The sequence below is a fragment of the Scophthalmus maximus genome, chromosome 14 (genome assembly GCF_022379125.1).
Source record: "Scophthalmus maximus strain ysfricsl-2021 chromosome 14, ASM2237912v1, whole genome shotgun sequence".
NCBI classification, from domain to species: Eukaryota; Metazoa; Chordata; class Actinopteri; order Pleuronectiformes; family Scophthalmidae; genus Scophthalmus; species Scophthalmus maximus.
The window spans coordinates 9,853,479-9,868,045 of record NC_061528.1 but is presented as its reverse complement, the minus strand read 5'-3'; the positions used below and the strand labels follow the sequence as shown (position 1 = coordinate 9,868,045).

Below are 14,567 nucleotides of genomic sequence, written 5' to 3'. Positions count from 1 at the left end.
TAAGAAATACAAAACATTAACAAAGGAGAATATCCCGCTCAGTGGAACAACCGTGCTCCTCGCACAGACACACAAACTTATTTATCTGTGTGGCGGAGGCAGTTGACTTTGCAGTGTTGCTCTGTGCCAAGGCCTTTCTCTTAGGCGTTATGAAAGCTATCGGTGTCAGGAGCGATGGATCTCCCTCCTTCGTCTTTGTCACATACTGTACCACACAGAGATGAATGATATCTCATGATGAGGAAAACACAGTTCCAGCAAAATCTGCAAAAGTATTGAGATTGATCATATTATTTCCTTGAGAATGATTGAATATATTTTGACAGCACCACACCACATCACACTTGTTGGCCTCCTTACACTGGCCCTCAGTTAAACTCTTAGGTCTGATTTTAAGATCGTATTGATTATTTTAAGGCTCATGAGCTTCTTTCATACATTTACTGAAGTCCAGACATTTTCCTGAACTTTTCTGGATGTAAGGACACAAATGTCCAAAAATGTTGCTCTGGATAAGTCCGGAAACGATCTGTCTTCAGGAAGCTGACTGACTCAATCAAACTCAACTTTAAACCTTTTAAAAACATAGTTTTCTCTTTTGACTGATTTTAAATTATATGAAAATAGTTGCAGATACATTTTCTGTGGAGGAAACTGATTGTTATAGCTTCCCTGTTGTTCTCTAAAAGCTCCCCAATTCATCAGATTACATAGATGCGTACATACTGTCCTGCCATGCGTGAAGCACCATGTAGCCTATATATTTTTAAGTGGTCTATAAATAATATTGTAACCGGATGTGTTCGCAGTGGCCAACGGAGACTTTGCCGGCAGCGCCTTCCGTAACGGGCGACGCACCTGCCTGCCGGCGCCGTGTCCCGACACTAGCAACATCAACCTGTGGAACATCTTGAGGAACAACATCGGCAAGGACCTGTCCAAAGTGTCCATGCCCGTGGAGCTCAACGAGCCCCTCAACACCCTGCAGCGCATGTGTGAAGAGCTGGAGTACAGCGAGCTGCTGGACAAGGCTGCTGAGACGGAGGATCCCTTCGAACGCATGGTAAAGAGGCCTTTTTTGATGCTATCAAATGCAATACTGATGTTGGGCTTGTTCCTGACAAAAGCCTGTTAATATGAGCTGGTTAATCGCGCCATGTCTTGTTGTTTTGACTCTCACAGGCTCTTGTTGCTGCTTTTGCCGTCTCAGGCTACTCATCCACCTACTTTAGAGCAGGAAGTAAGCCATTCAACCCGCTACTCGGAGAGACATATGAATGTATCCGGGAAGACAAGGGCTTCTGTTTTCTCTCGGAACAGGTAAATCTGCTCACAGATTATTTTTGCTCTGTGAAAACAATTGTTTTATGCAAGTATGAAGTGGATTTTGAAGAGAAGTGTTGTGTAAGTATCGATTACAACAGTGGTTGCCAAAAGTTTTGGCTGCTTTGAGCAAACCAGTCTCTACTCACAACTCCTCATAATATCTTTCATATGTCAACCTGCAGAGATGAGATCAGCCAAAAAAAAAGCAGGAAATGAATATATTGTGTACTGTCGACATCAACAACGGCTGTCAGACTGTTTCTGTTTGATCTTTTCTAAAAGGTGAGCCACCACCCTCCCATCTCCGCCTGTCACTGTGAGTCTAAGAACTTCACCTTCTGGCAAGGTAGGTCACCTTTCTAATTAGTGAGGCATGTTCCTCACGGGAACTGTGGCCGAGTAGAGGAGCCATAAACGACTAATTCAACCTCTTTTAATTTCCAGCTGAATCTTTATACAAGAAACATAAGAGTTTATTCCTTATAATTTGAGAAAATATACAAAGCATATTTGCATATTTCTTTATTTCTGATGTTGTTGCTTTGCAGATGTGAGATGGAAAAACAAATTCTGGGGGAAGTCAATGGAGATTTTACCAATAGGGACTGTGAATCTCGTGATTCCCAGGTAACTTTGATCCAGATGGTTTGTGTCGTGGTTTGACCTAAAGCCACAGACACATTAAATCATCTCAGCTGGCGAGTGATTCTGATGCCGCTCTCATGTCATCTGTGTTATTTTAATTACCAGTTTATGACTTTCAATTCACATCAACATCCAAATTCTAATTAGGACTCTGAGGAATTGATTTTTTCTGAAAACTCTGCTATATCTGACTTGGCACTACACCAGCTGTTTGTAGTCCGTGCAGCTATAAGGCTCAGTGGTGATTAAATCCCCTAAACCTGAAAACAAATAGTTTTTCCAGAGCTGCCTATGCCCTGACACCTCTTAATACATACATGTACCTGAAAACTAAAGAAATAGATGCCTCACACCAACTCAAAGTTAAAGTTATCTGTTACTCATCAATGTGCTCATGTGGTTCAGAGGAATCCACCAGAAGAGGCAGCCCACGAGTAAAGCCCTTGACGTGGAGGCTTGAGGAGGAGTGCACTGTTATTTTTAACTCACAGTATAATTTAGACACGAAAGCTGAAAACCTGTGTTTTATTGAATAAGCTAATAGTTTGAGATGTTTTTTTAAATTCTTAAAATTTGACCAAGCTAAACCGAAATGAAACCATCAACTGCCACTTTGTCTTTCCAGGTTTGGAGATCATTATGAGTGGAACAAAGTCACCACCTGTGTGCACAACATCCTCAGCGGACGAAGGTGGATCGAACACTACGGGGAGATCACCATCAGAAACACAAAGAGCAGCGCCTGCCTCTGCAAACTTACCTTTGTCAAGGTACAGAAGTCAATGGGTTTCTACAGTGTTCACCAAATTAACTTCTTAATACCTCATTGATATTCATTTACTACCGTTTTCACAGTTACACTGGCAAAAGAGTAATGGAAAACCAGTAGGATATAAAATAGGCAGAGAATTATCTATTAAGTATATCAACATTTATATCTCAATTATTTTTGTACTAGCCAGCTATATATAACTCCTTGTAATACTTTGTAATTCATCAGTTAATGTGACCCTAATGGACCTAGGCAAGTGGCACATAATTCCGGAATTACAAATGAATTAATTTTTGTGACACTTTCCGATAATGAAACGTTGAAACGTGTCGGCTACAGGTCTGTTGGTGCTGACTGAAAACCCACAACAGAGAATTAAACGGATGTTGTATTAGAAACCACTTTTTGTGATTTTAACAGTCATTATTCCTTATTACAATTTACTGTGTAAGACATTCAAAATACCTAAGATAACAGTGCTCTTTTTGTCTTTCAGGGAAACTACTGGAGTTCCAATGTGAACGAGGTTCAAGGATTTGTGATGGATCAAGAAGGGAAGGTGATCCACAGGCTTTTTGGAAAGTGGCACGAGGGCCTTTACTGCGGTGTCCCACCTTCTGCCAAATGCGTCTGGAGACCAGGTCGGCACCAGTTTCTCCTCCACACTCAAAGCTGGACTTCAGCTTAGATGTGTAACTGGTTTTACTGCTCACTTTAAGTTTACTGGAAGTTTTTAACGATTTAGACATTGGATTTTGCTCCTGACAAGAGCCAGTGGATGGGGTGGAGAGGATTTTAACGTTGATACAGTGATTATAAGATGTAAAGATTGATGTCCATGTCGTTCTGTCCTCGTCAGGCTCCATGCCCACGGACTATGAGCTGTACTATGGCTTCACCAGGTTCGCCATTGAACTGAATGAGCTTTGCCCCGAGTTGAAAGACGTCCTGCCGCGAACAGATGCCAGATTCAGGCCTGATCAAAGGTACAGCATCACATTCTCAACCGCCATCATGAGCCAATATAACGTGATGTGATTCTGCCTCTGACTGAGAAAATACAAGTTGACTGTATTCAAGTGAAGTTAATCTGCTGTTAAGATTGTTTTTGTCTGACGATGTCCTGCTAAAGCTCAATAGCTAGTTTTGTTTCGCACTGTCTGATGTACTTGTGTCGTAGTGTGACTTACTGGTGTGCGTTCACGGCGACGCGTTGTTTTCGGTCACACAGGCATCTCGAAGACGGGAACTTGGAGATGGCATCCTCGGAGAAGCAGCGTATCGAGGACATGCAGAGATCCAGGAGGAAGTGTAACGAGGAGAACAACATCAAACTGGAGCCACGCTTCTTCAAGTAAGCACAGGGACCAGTGAGCACATCTGTATAGGTTCTCACCTGAAACTGAGATACACATGCAGATTCATCTTTTCGTTGCGTTTGTGTTGTTCAATTATAGAAATCTCAGTCTTCAAGGCTTGATTTTTACTCAAACACCGTAGGGTAAAGAGATTAACAAGTTTGCCTGTAAAATAACAGAAACACAGTTGTGCAATTCAACAAAATGTGTCACATTAAGACCTGTTTCAGCATTTCTAGCTCATATTCATTATTAAACTTCTGAAAAGTAATCAGATAAATAACAAAAAAAAACTCAAATTCACCACAGTAATTGATCAAAATGTATCTTTGAGCCCGATTTATATATCACTGTATATAGTGAAAGTTGCGGAATTATCACTAGGTTTTGTCTCTCCCCTTATTTTTCCACCTGCATCTCATCATGCCCTCATCTGATCGCTCTGGAAACCCACGTGTATACGTTGTCTGCTGTGTGTGTTTGCTGTGCAAATTCTCACCACTACTGTTTTTATAAAAACAAGGTAAAAGGTCAAATGAACTGCCATTGTCTCCGAACATAACACTCAGTATACGGGGGAATGTATTTTTGTTCCTTCAGCACCGCAGTGGACACAATAAGAAAGGATACAAAAAATGATAACTTTTAAAGTTTGCCAAGTGTATCTAACGGCATTAAGCTGATGAGGACTTTCTCAACGAACTTCAGTTAATGTTCAGGAAATAGTGTACGCGGGGTTTTTTGTGCTCGCATATCATTTGCACATCTGGCCTCTGGGATGTTTTACAGCCAGGATGAGATGTGAATCACTTTTTCTTTTGGACCTCATTGTTTTCAGGTTCATCACTTACAACTGTCACCTGTGTATTTTCCTTCCAGGAAAGTGGTTGATGCCAATCACAGGGAGAGGTGGGTCTCCAACAACATGTACTGGGAGCTCCGCAAAAACCCCGGCTTCATCAATATGGAATCCACAGCGAACCTGTGGTAGCGAAGGGACTGGTTTGTCCGTCATATCGTCATCACGGGCTGTTACTTGTGCACAATAAGGTGTTGAGAGAAACGTGTCGATGCTAAAACATCTGTGTGCGTGGATAGGACCGGCTGCCGGGCTGAGGGATGGACTGATGCCCAGTGACGCTGTCGAGGTTCTGTGGCGCCGCCACCAGCTCGTCCATCCACGGAAAACATCCTGTAGGGTCAACTTCATTGTGCTTCTCCGAGCTGGGTTGTCAGGGCTACAACAGTCGTAACACTCCTATGTAGATCTTTTCTCGGCTCCTTTGTCTTCTGAGTATGTCTTTGCCTTAAAACAACATGTCACACACAATTTAGCCCATTTAAGTTGAAGCCATTTGATTTCTGACAGCCGTTTGGGTTAGACTAGTCTATGAAGTCTAGGCGTTTTGATTACCTACGATAAGTGTGCATGTTTAGAAAGCAGCTTTCACTGGCATCAAGCAGCATTTACCATATCATCAATTATTAAAGGGGGAAAAAAAGAAGTATTTTTATAAAATATCTTGGACTCAGAATTTAGTGAGAAAGTACTATGTGAACTAGCTGATTTAATTTATTCTCGGCTTTTAATACTGTTGAATCTGTGTGATAGCAGTGCTCTGTCTCTCTCTCTCTCGGGAAGCTACTCATTTACTTCAAACCCCCTCCCCCAACTGGGCCGGGCCTCCCTTCGATCCCTCCCCCCTGTCTAATTATAAACATTGTTACATGAAACCAACTCCTCTGAATCACAAGGTGACATAAATACATACATCACTCCCTTCATGTTTAGTGGGCACACACTCAAGTCTCCTGAGCGTTTCAGAGAAATTACAGACACTCAAACATGAGACACGTGGACGTTCAATCAAGATTACAAGATTGTGTAGTAGGTTGTACAAATGCTTTTCTGCTTTATATAAAAACAGAGTTGACCATGAAACATTCACATAAAAAACTAGAATAGTACAGAGTAGAGTGCATACCTCTGCCAAGCCCGAACAAATTATCCTACACATGATTGTCTAGTTCTTAAAGAAGAAATATTAAAGTCGAAAGGAAGTGGTCTGATAAGGAGTTCTTCCCAGGCCCAAACCATATCCCTCCATGATTGATGGAAATAACTTTAGCTTTTTTTTTTTTTTTTGCGTAATCCTGCTAACAAACAAACAGACAGATGAAAACACAACCTCCTTGGTGGAGGTCAACAAAACTGTCATATATATCCATTAAGTGACCAAACACTTATTTACTGTACACCCAGCCACACGGCTTTAGAGCTTATTTTGAATAAAAACTATCCAGCCATTAAATCAATCACTATCTGTCAAAGACGATGACAAATTCCCATCACAGTTTGGCAAAGCGATGTCAAATACACATCCTTAATCTGACTAACAACTAAATGTTCATTTATATTCTGCAACAGAAGAAAGGAATTAAATCTTGGCGTTCTTGACAATATTACCACCATTGTTTTTTTCATGGCCTACATTATTAGTCAGTTATGAAGACAACATTTTCTCCTGTTTAATAAATTAATTATGTCAGTGAATCGCACAGCCACTTGTACAGCTAAGAAACACCAGAGACACCTGCAGGTCGTCCCATGTAAATGCAGCTTCAGGATACTGGACGATAGTTAGTTTTAAACGTAAAAGCCAAACAATTTTTGTACAGTAACAATAACACTGTATGAGCATTAATGCTTTTTCATTTAATGTGTCTGATTCCCCAGAGACTCAACTGCTATGACTTGGGCTTCTGCAAGTTACTTATTTGAAGTGTTTATATTTATTGCAAAGCAGAGTAGCTTTAACACTTTAGACGTTAGAGAGCAAGAAAAATATAACACAGGGTTTTCGATCAAACTCGACCCCAACACACACGAGCAGTCACACATTGTCGACTTGTACGGGAGCACATTTTAAGTGGATTCCCCCTCGTTCAAGACCGCAGGGTGAGGACGAGGGAGGGGATATAATTATGTAGAATGAAAACTATGTGAAGCTAAAACCATCCTGTGCACTGTTCACATGGTACTGTAAGTTACGAACCAAAAAAGACGTACTGCTTTGCATTCATATATATTTTTTTCCTTTTTCTTGATGTATGTCACGTGCTTTTAATTTGGTCCCGGATTAGAAACTCAATGCTATGACTCGTCAGCGTCGATTTCACTCGCTGTGCCTTAATGCATTTAATTAATGCCTCACAAAACACTTCTGATGAGAATCCCCAGGACTAGAATAAGGTATCTGCCATTAACAAGTCAAACATGGCTCATTCTCCGGTCTCCACCTGCCTGCAGATGACAGATTCAATTGAGGAGTTAGCTGTGGATTTTGAGGGAGACGTCTTTGATGTTATGAGTGTTTATCTGACTGTACAATGCTTGCAGTGTTCAAAGATGTTCTGCACTGCTCCGTTCCTCCGACATGTAATTGGTACATTTTTGTTGATCCTTGTAAATACAGCACATTTAAAGAAAATGGGTCACTACTACTGCAAACGCTGATTCCTATCTCCTCCTGCATCAGTGGTTGTTTTTTTGTGGCCATGACTGAATCCCAGCAGTGTCGAGTGGAGGTCGGGCGATGCTTTGCGTAGTGTTTGGTATCAGTGTCAGACTGTAGTGAAAAAAAATAAATCATGAAACCTTTTCATGCTTTCTTTGTCCATTGTTCAACCTGCATGTCTAGGACAACTTAGCCTGCCAATGAATGATGCAGATGCCTTATAAAGAAAAAAGAGGTTTTTAGTTTTTTTTAGTTTTAGTTTTTTTTCAATTGGACTCTCGTGTTTTGTTTTGGACAGACAAGTTTCACAAAGCTAATTTTTTTCTTTTAGATCTTTTTTCCTAATGGGTACCTTCTAAAGTGCAATTTTAACAAAGTACATATCTTTCCATGAACACTGTACACTGCTGCTACATAGTGCTTGTTCTAATAAAACTGTAAAATGTGAAGAATGTGTGGTTTATATGTAAAAGACGTGGTCATAGGAATGAGAACATGTGGTCCACATGAGTCAAATTATCTTTAAGTCTTCACACGTCTAGTTTTGTTTGAACAACAGTTGGAAATCTAAAGATATTGATTTTAATATCAAATAAAACAGGCAAGAAATATCCCAAATTTAGAAGTGATGATTACAGTTGTTTTGGCATTTTTGCTTGAGAATGATTAATCATGATTCAAAACCCTTTTTTCATTTATCTGTGCATCGACTAACAGTTTAATCATCTAAATTGACTCTGCTCTCTGCAGATGTGATATGATGTAATATATTTTTACCATCCTTTTTGTGCAATCGGCATAATCTTTCTTGTCTCTTCGTTATTAAATGGCACAAATCAAGGACGAATGAACCAGTGCACAGGCCCTGATGGAATTGCCTCTGTATTAATACAACAGGATGCGCTGCCTCATAAATTCATGGCTGTCATGATGTCAACTCCCCGGAGAGATGTTTCATTCACAAACACTGCAACAACTCCTCCGGGCAACAAAGCAATCTGCTCTCAGTGCCGTTTACTGTGAGACCATTGATGGAAACAAACACTTATTAACATTTAATGTTTGGATTTATTTTCTGGCTTATTACACATGTTGTTGCTGCTGTTACTTTTCACTGACAAAGTTCAGTTCATACAGCAGAGGACACCGGTCAGTAAATGAAATTAATATATCACAGAATTTACTTCTAGGTTCTACTGCGTGAGGCACAGACTGCATAAAAAAAGACCAGCAGAAAGGGCGAACACGGTAAAGTAGGTGGTCATATCTATTTTCAGAGTCAACCGGGTCATGACAAAGGGGGATGAACTGTTGATTGCATAGACAGATGGAAAAATGGAAATGGGGGAAAAAAATAAATTGCACTTTGTCTTTTTCAAATTTAAAAAGTCTAAATAATCTCTTCCAATTCCCTTTCATTTTCAGGCAACTTTCGTTCATTTGAGTTTAATAGAAAGGCAGGAATCTCTGAACTGAATTATAAGTTTATAGTCTTCTGTTGGCTGTCGACAGCTCGACTGGAACCTAAAAGCATTTGACTAAAAAAAGGCAACATATTCAATAAAAAAAACCACTCTGTGGATAAATAAAGTTAAATATTTCAAAAAATGCATTTAAAATGTCACGAGGACGTGCTTCATAATATTCACCGCAGCGTTCCCTTAAACATGTCCTTGTCCTATGTAATACATGATAATATCCTAGCAACCTGAAGACAAGTGATTTAGATTTTATTCTTAATATTGACTGATTAACATTGCTCCTAAGCTGCTAGATTCAAGCAGATGTACTTTGAGTTGGTTTTGAGCATTATCATGATTTTGCTTTGTGATATACATATTTATAAAAATATACCTTGACCTCTCATCAACCCCACGCAGGAAGACTTAGTGGGAAGAATAAACTACAGCCTCACCGCGACAGGACATTATCAGATATATGCGACAACATGGGTAAAACGACTGTGGTTGTGTTTACTTGATGGAGGCCATGATCTTGATGTATTGCAGGGCACTGTGTGCTGCGTCGTTGTGCGCGTTGCTACAGGAAATGCCTGTACCGTGGCACACGGTGACCGGGGAGGTGGACAGCTCTGCAAGACACTGGTACTGGCCGTTCACCGTCAGCTCATCTGCCAAAGACACACTAACACACTTTACAAAGTGACACAGACAGCAAAAATTCTTTGGAAGGGTTAGGGTTAGGGTTAGGGTATCCAGGTGGGCGGACCCAATTTCCCAGACATTTTTAAGAGTTCACATCTGAAAACAGCTTATGAGTGACTCCTTTTTCATATATGTATATAAAAAAATATTGATAATAGCAGTTTTTTTAAGTTACAATCCTTTAGATTATCATGAATTCCGATTCAAGAGAAACACAGATGTAGTGTGGGTTGTCTCACCAATATCAAAATACGTGACCTCAAAGCCTTGCTCATTGGACAGCTCCAACATCAACTGGATGTAATCGGTGTTGGGAATGCTCAGGGGGTTTCTCCTCAGTAAACACATCTTCTCCGCTGACGAGTTCCTCAAGTTCTCGAATCGGACGCTTGGTTTAGGCATCTGAGAATGAAAAATAAAATAGAATAAAACATTTTAACACAAAACTTTGACACATTTGACTCAGAAATGTTGCTCCTGCCTCCAGAGGTGACAAGTATTTGACATACCCATGTGATTTCAGAACAGCCTGACAGACTTTGTAGCTTTGCTATCATTTTCTCTGCAGCTGCCTTTTTTGCTCCCTTTTTTGAATTTCCGACAGCTATCAAAACACAACACGGAGATAGGGAGATGAACACCAACAAATTTTGGTCACTTAGAAATAAATTTTTTTGAGAATGTCTGGAAAACACCCCTACCCTTTTCTGAGAGGGACTCCAGTCGACACGTAACGGTGAACTCTCTCTTGTGTGGTGGACCAGCTTCCATTAAAACTGTGTATTCTGGAAGACGCCATCCTCTCTGCAACGCTAGCTCCTAAAATGAAAAGGCCAAAGTGAAAATATGAGACGGGACATAGACATTCCATTAGATTTATATTAAATTTATCTGTGGAAGTTGTTTCAGTTATCAAGCTGACCCTACTTGTGGTTTATTATCAAAGGTTTGGGCAGAAAACCTACATATGCAAAGGAACTACCACAGCTGTACGTATATAATCACATAGACAAGACAAACACATGCTTACATGTAGATGCAAACACACATACACCAACACAATAAAGGTACATAAAAACAGCATGGCAATGATCCACACACCTGCAGTATCCCCACCGAGTTTGGATGATTGTTTGTTTCTGCTGCAACACCGTTACTCTCAGACTTCACAGGAATGTTCCTGTTGGGAATCCCATCAACGCGGTTACCACAGCTGCAACACCCACAAAAGGCTGTCAGTTTCATATGCAACAGTGTAGTTCTGTACTTCATTATTTTCTTTTTCAGTTAATCTGCCACCCCCCCCTCAATTAATTATCTCAGAAAACATAAAAACTACTACAATTACCATAGCCCCCGTGGATATGATGAAATCCATTGAATTTTACCCTAATAGATATCTGAAAGTCAAAAAAAACAACAACAACAACAACTCACACTGTTTCATTGTCTTGCTGCAGAATACTGAGGGCAGCTTCTGCAGCCTGGTGTTTGGCAGCTTTTTTACTGGGACCTTGACCTGAAACAAACACACAACAAACACAACGCCACATTATGTAATACTGTACTATTTTTTTTTTTTATGTAGCACCAAACTCAAATAACTTGGCCAATCATTACTAGTGAAAAATAGATATACTTGTAATACAAGAACATTTTAAATCCCTGTTTTTAACTCTGGAAGCCCACAGGGCAACTTGAATCAATTGTGTTTCGATGTACCAGCTGAATAAAGCCTTGGCTGAAAAGTAGAGAAGTTGTTTTTCTCATCACCTCAACACTGAGAGCTTTGAAAATGCTTGTAACTGTTCAAAATCTGAAGTGAGGACTCGTTTAAAAAAAAGATATGAAAAAGAAGTATACTGCATCAACAGACACAACTGACAACAAAGCAAAAGTGACAGATAATGCATTGTACGGTGGAATGACCAACGTATGATTTTCAATTCATAAATTCAAAATTCAATTACTGGCAGCGATTGACACAATAGGGGCCGGGACTGCTGACGTACCTGTGCAGCTCACATCTCCAATTTTCACGCTGAAGACGAAGCTGGGCTGGTGAGCCTCTCCTTCGGCCTTCTCCAGCACGTACACGGGGAGGTTGCCTGATTTGGTGCCGTATTCGTGCAGGATTTGTATGGGCGTTTTCCCAGGAGTGCCTCTCTGCGTTTCAAGTGCGTTCAAGCTGTGTATTAAACGAGCAGTTACAATGGCAGTTAAGCAAGAAGCATAATAACTGTGCTGTTGCCATAAATCAGTGCAGTTAATTGACTAAAAATAATGAATGGAAATTATAAGACTTATTTACAGCAGGGGATAACAGCAGCACAAACCTTTCAGCAGGTCTTTGAACCAAAAAAGTCTTAGAGGTTGTTTTTTTTCACTTTTAAGGATTTTGTAGCGTTGCTGTTACTATAAGGTTGTGATGATAACAGATCCAAACATAAATTGAAGGTGTGTGAGTATGAAATGTTTAGGTGGTCATGTCCCTGCCTGTGAGTAAGAGAAGAATGTTTATTGTATATGTTTTGTGGCACCACAATGGCCTACGGGTACATCTTGGACTGTGGGGGTCAATGACCTCGAACAGATACATCTTTGGAATGCACTGACCACATCTTGGAAAGGAGCCGGGGAGATGTGGGACAGATGAGGCCCTTTCTGACTTACCAGGAGGTCCTAGTCGAGGACTTGACATGTGGGGCAGGACAAGGCCCTCGGGCAACAAACTCAGTATGTAGTGCAGGGCTGGATGAAGGAGAGGCAGATGTTCCCAGATCTCATTCTGCCTTGCATGCTTTGCATGTATCCTAGGGTTATTTGTCATACGATGAATAAATCCAGCCAGAGTCAGAGTCAAACTCACTGCAGCTGATCATTATTTTCATCATCAATTAATGAGCTGATTAATTATAAATAACACATCAGAGTGGGAAGCTGGAAACAGTAAGGATTGAATGATTACCTGATTATAAAAAATTGTTGACGTTAATTTTCTATGTATTAAATGGTCAATTGATCAAATAATTGTTTCAGCTCAATCTAGTTTAGCTCCGCCATGTTGCCAATAGAGACCCAACAGCATCACAATCGGGGCCAGTGATCACCCGTGACATTTACACCACCTAAAGCCGCCACATAAACCGTCCGTGAAGCATAATCAGAACATGTGCAGCCACCATTCAGTTTTATTAAACTGCATAATGATATGTGATGCTTGGTCCTTTACTAACCACAGAAATGACTCTTCCCGAGACAAATGTGATTTGAGAAAGAGCCTTCTTCACCTGTGAACCTGGAAACTGATGGTGAGGATGTTGGGGAATGGGTCTTAAATTCTTTTCTGTTTTCCTTTCTTTATCCAGGGAAGTATCGCTGAAGGCGAAGCTCTTTCAAGAAACACCCTGTTGTTCACCCGGGCACAGTTGTGAAGCAGCAGGAGCAGCTGGAGGTCAGAGGCCTTGCTCAGGGGACGGCTCATGGGGGATCTCCCCCTCCAGTCTGGGTAACAATCTGGCAAACTTCTGGTGAGAAGCCTGCCTCTCCATTATCCCGACAACCACAACTACAACAGCATGACTGCACCATCCTCCAAAGTTAGTGGTTAACTGACATATCCTGGCGTATATTGTCAATAAAATATTTATTTATAATGAATATTCATCATTCTGTGTGCATGCACACATAACATAATAATAATCAAATGTATTATTATTATTATTATGTTAAAATAGAGAAGCCCTCCCTGAACAGAGGACGAGGCCTGAGGCACCATCTTTCTCATCTCTTGCCAGGAGACTTGAAAACAACTGAACTTCTTGTGACGACAACAACACCTGTGTGGTAAAAGGTGAGTCCAACGCCTCCACACGGGTTAAATACCCGGAGTTCACCACAACTTTAGAACACTACAAGTGAAGAACGAGAGGTGAAAGAAACGTCTTCAGGAATCTACAACCGAGTGCAGTTGCTCCTGATTCCACACCCACGTGGAGAACTACGACCTGGACGAAGCTGAAGTACTGTAAGTTAGCGAGCTAAGCTAAGCTTGCTAATGTACGTTAGCAAGCTAAGCTAACAGGCAGCTCACCGCCACTGACATTGTCCCCGTTAGCTCATTCAATTAAATAGTACAATATACATATATTGCATTTATATGTCGGTATATGCAAATGATGTGACTTTTAAAGAGGACACTTTTTTTTAAATAATAGTAATAGTATAATAATAATCACCTGTCAAAATCCTACAGTTTGGGCTAAATCAATAGAACGAGAATTATGGCGCTTGATTATTTTATCACTTCCGCTTCTCATTGATTGGGCTTCATTCATAATATTCAACTGAACCTCTTGTTTCTGTCACGTCGTGGCTCGTCATGTTCACTCGTTATCACCGGTTTGTTGTTCGACACACTTTAGTGAACATTGGAAACATCGTACCTGGTGTCGCCGGGGCTTTCCTCCGCCACTGACTGAAATCCCTCCTGAGACATGGCTGATGACATGAACAGGGGACGATCTCCAACGCCGCCTCGAAATGTATTTGTTCAGGGCATCTGGTTGTGTGATCGTGGAGTAAATATGAAGTGGCCTTAAACACTAACAACTCTTCATCGAAGCCTCGTCCGGAGGGAAAATCGCCACAGTTGACGTAGTATCAACATCCGGGTCAGCGGCGGGTCAAACGATGTGTGACGGGACATGCGCATCTCTTCCGCCATCTACTGGTCATGGTAGGTTAGTACATTCCTTTTCAGTGAACTCTTCGGAGTTGTCTC

At 40.9% G+C, this 14,567-nt stretch overlaps 2 protein-coding genes across 9 annotated transcripts in view; one reads left to right on the top strand and one right to left on the bottom strand.

Moving 5' to 3' along the window:
- The window catches only part of osbpl6 (oxysterol binding protein-like 6), a 30,813-nt gene extending 22,745 nt beyond the window's left edge, over nt 1-8,068 (top strand). For all 6 annotated transcript variants that reach the window (XM_035651284.2, XM_035651282.2, XM_035651283.2 and 3 more), the window contains 9 exons: nt 810-1,063; nt 1,183-1,320; nt 1,609-1,672; nt 1,875-1,953; nt 2,597-2,741; nt 3,240-3,384; nt 3,603-3,729; nt 3,975-4,097; nt 4,981-8,068. In XM_035651284.2, coding sequence (XP_035507177.1) covers nt 810-1,063; nt 1,183-1,320; nt 1,609-1,672; nt 1,875-1,953; nt 2,597-2,741; nt 3,240-3,384; nt 3,603-3,729; nt 3,975-4,097; nt 4,981-5,092 — 1,187 coding nt within the window. In that variant the 3' untranslated portion in view covers nt 5,093-8,068. The remainder of the gene's footprint in view (nt 1-809; nt 1,064-1,182; nt 1,321-1,608; nt 1,673-1,874; nt 1,954-2,596; nt 2,742-3,239; nt 3,385-3,602; nt 3,730-3,974; nt 4,098-4,980) is intronic.
- A 599-nt stretch (nt 8,069-8,667) lies between these two features.
- prkra (protein kinase, interferon-inducible double stranded RNA dependent activator) lies at nt 8,668-14,453 on the bottom strand. 3 transcript variants are annotated; one of them, XM_035651289.2, is made up of 8 exons: nt 14,230-14,453; nt 11,797-11,972; nt 11,222-11,303; nt 10,886-10,964; nt 10,486-10,603; nt 10,294-10,388; nt 10,024-10,186; nt 8,668-9,750 (listed from the first exon to the last, which is right to left on the bottom strand). In XM_035651289.2, the coding sequence occupies exons 1-8, from the start codon at nt 14,292-14,294 to the stop codon at nt 9,593-9,595; spliced, it is 936 nt and encodes a 311-aa protein (XP_035507182.1). In that variant the 5' UTR covers nt 14,295-14,453; the 3' UTR covers nt 8,668-9,592. The 3 variants fall into 3 exon arrangements, with proteins under 3 accessions (XP_035507182.1, XP_035507181.1, XP_035507183.1); XM_035651288.2 differs by having other exon boundaries at nt 10,886-10,997; nt 14,230-14,452; XM_035651290.2 differs by having other exon boundaries at nt 9,607-9,764; nt 10,886-10,997.
- Nucleotides 14,454-14,567: the final 114 nt, after the last annotated feature.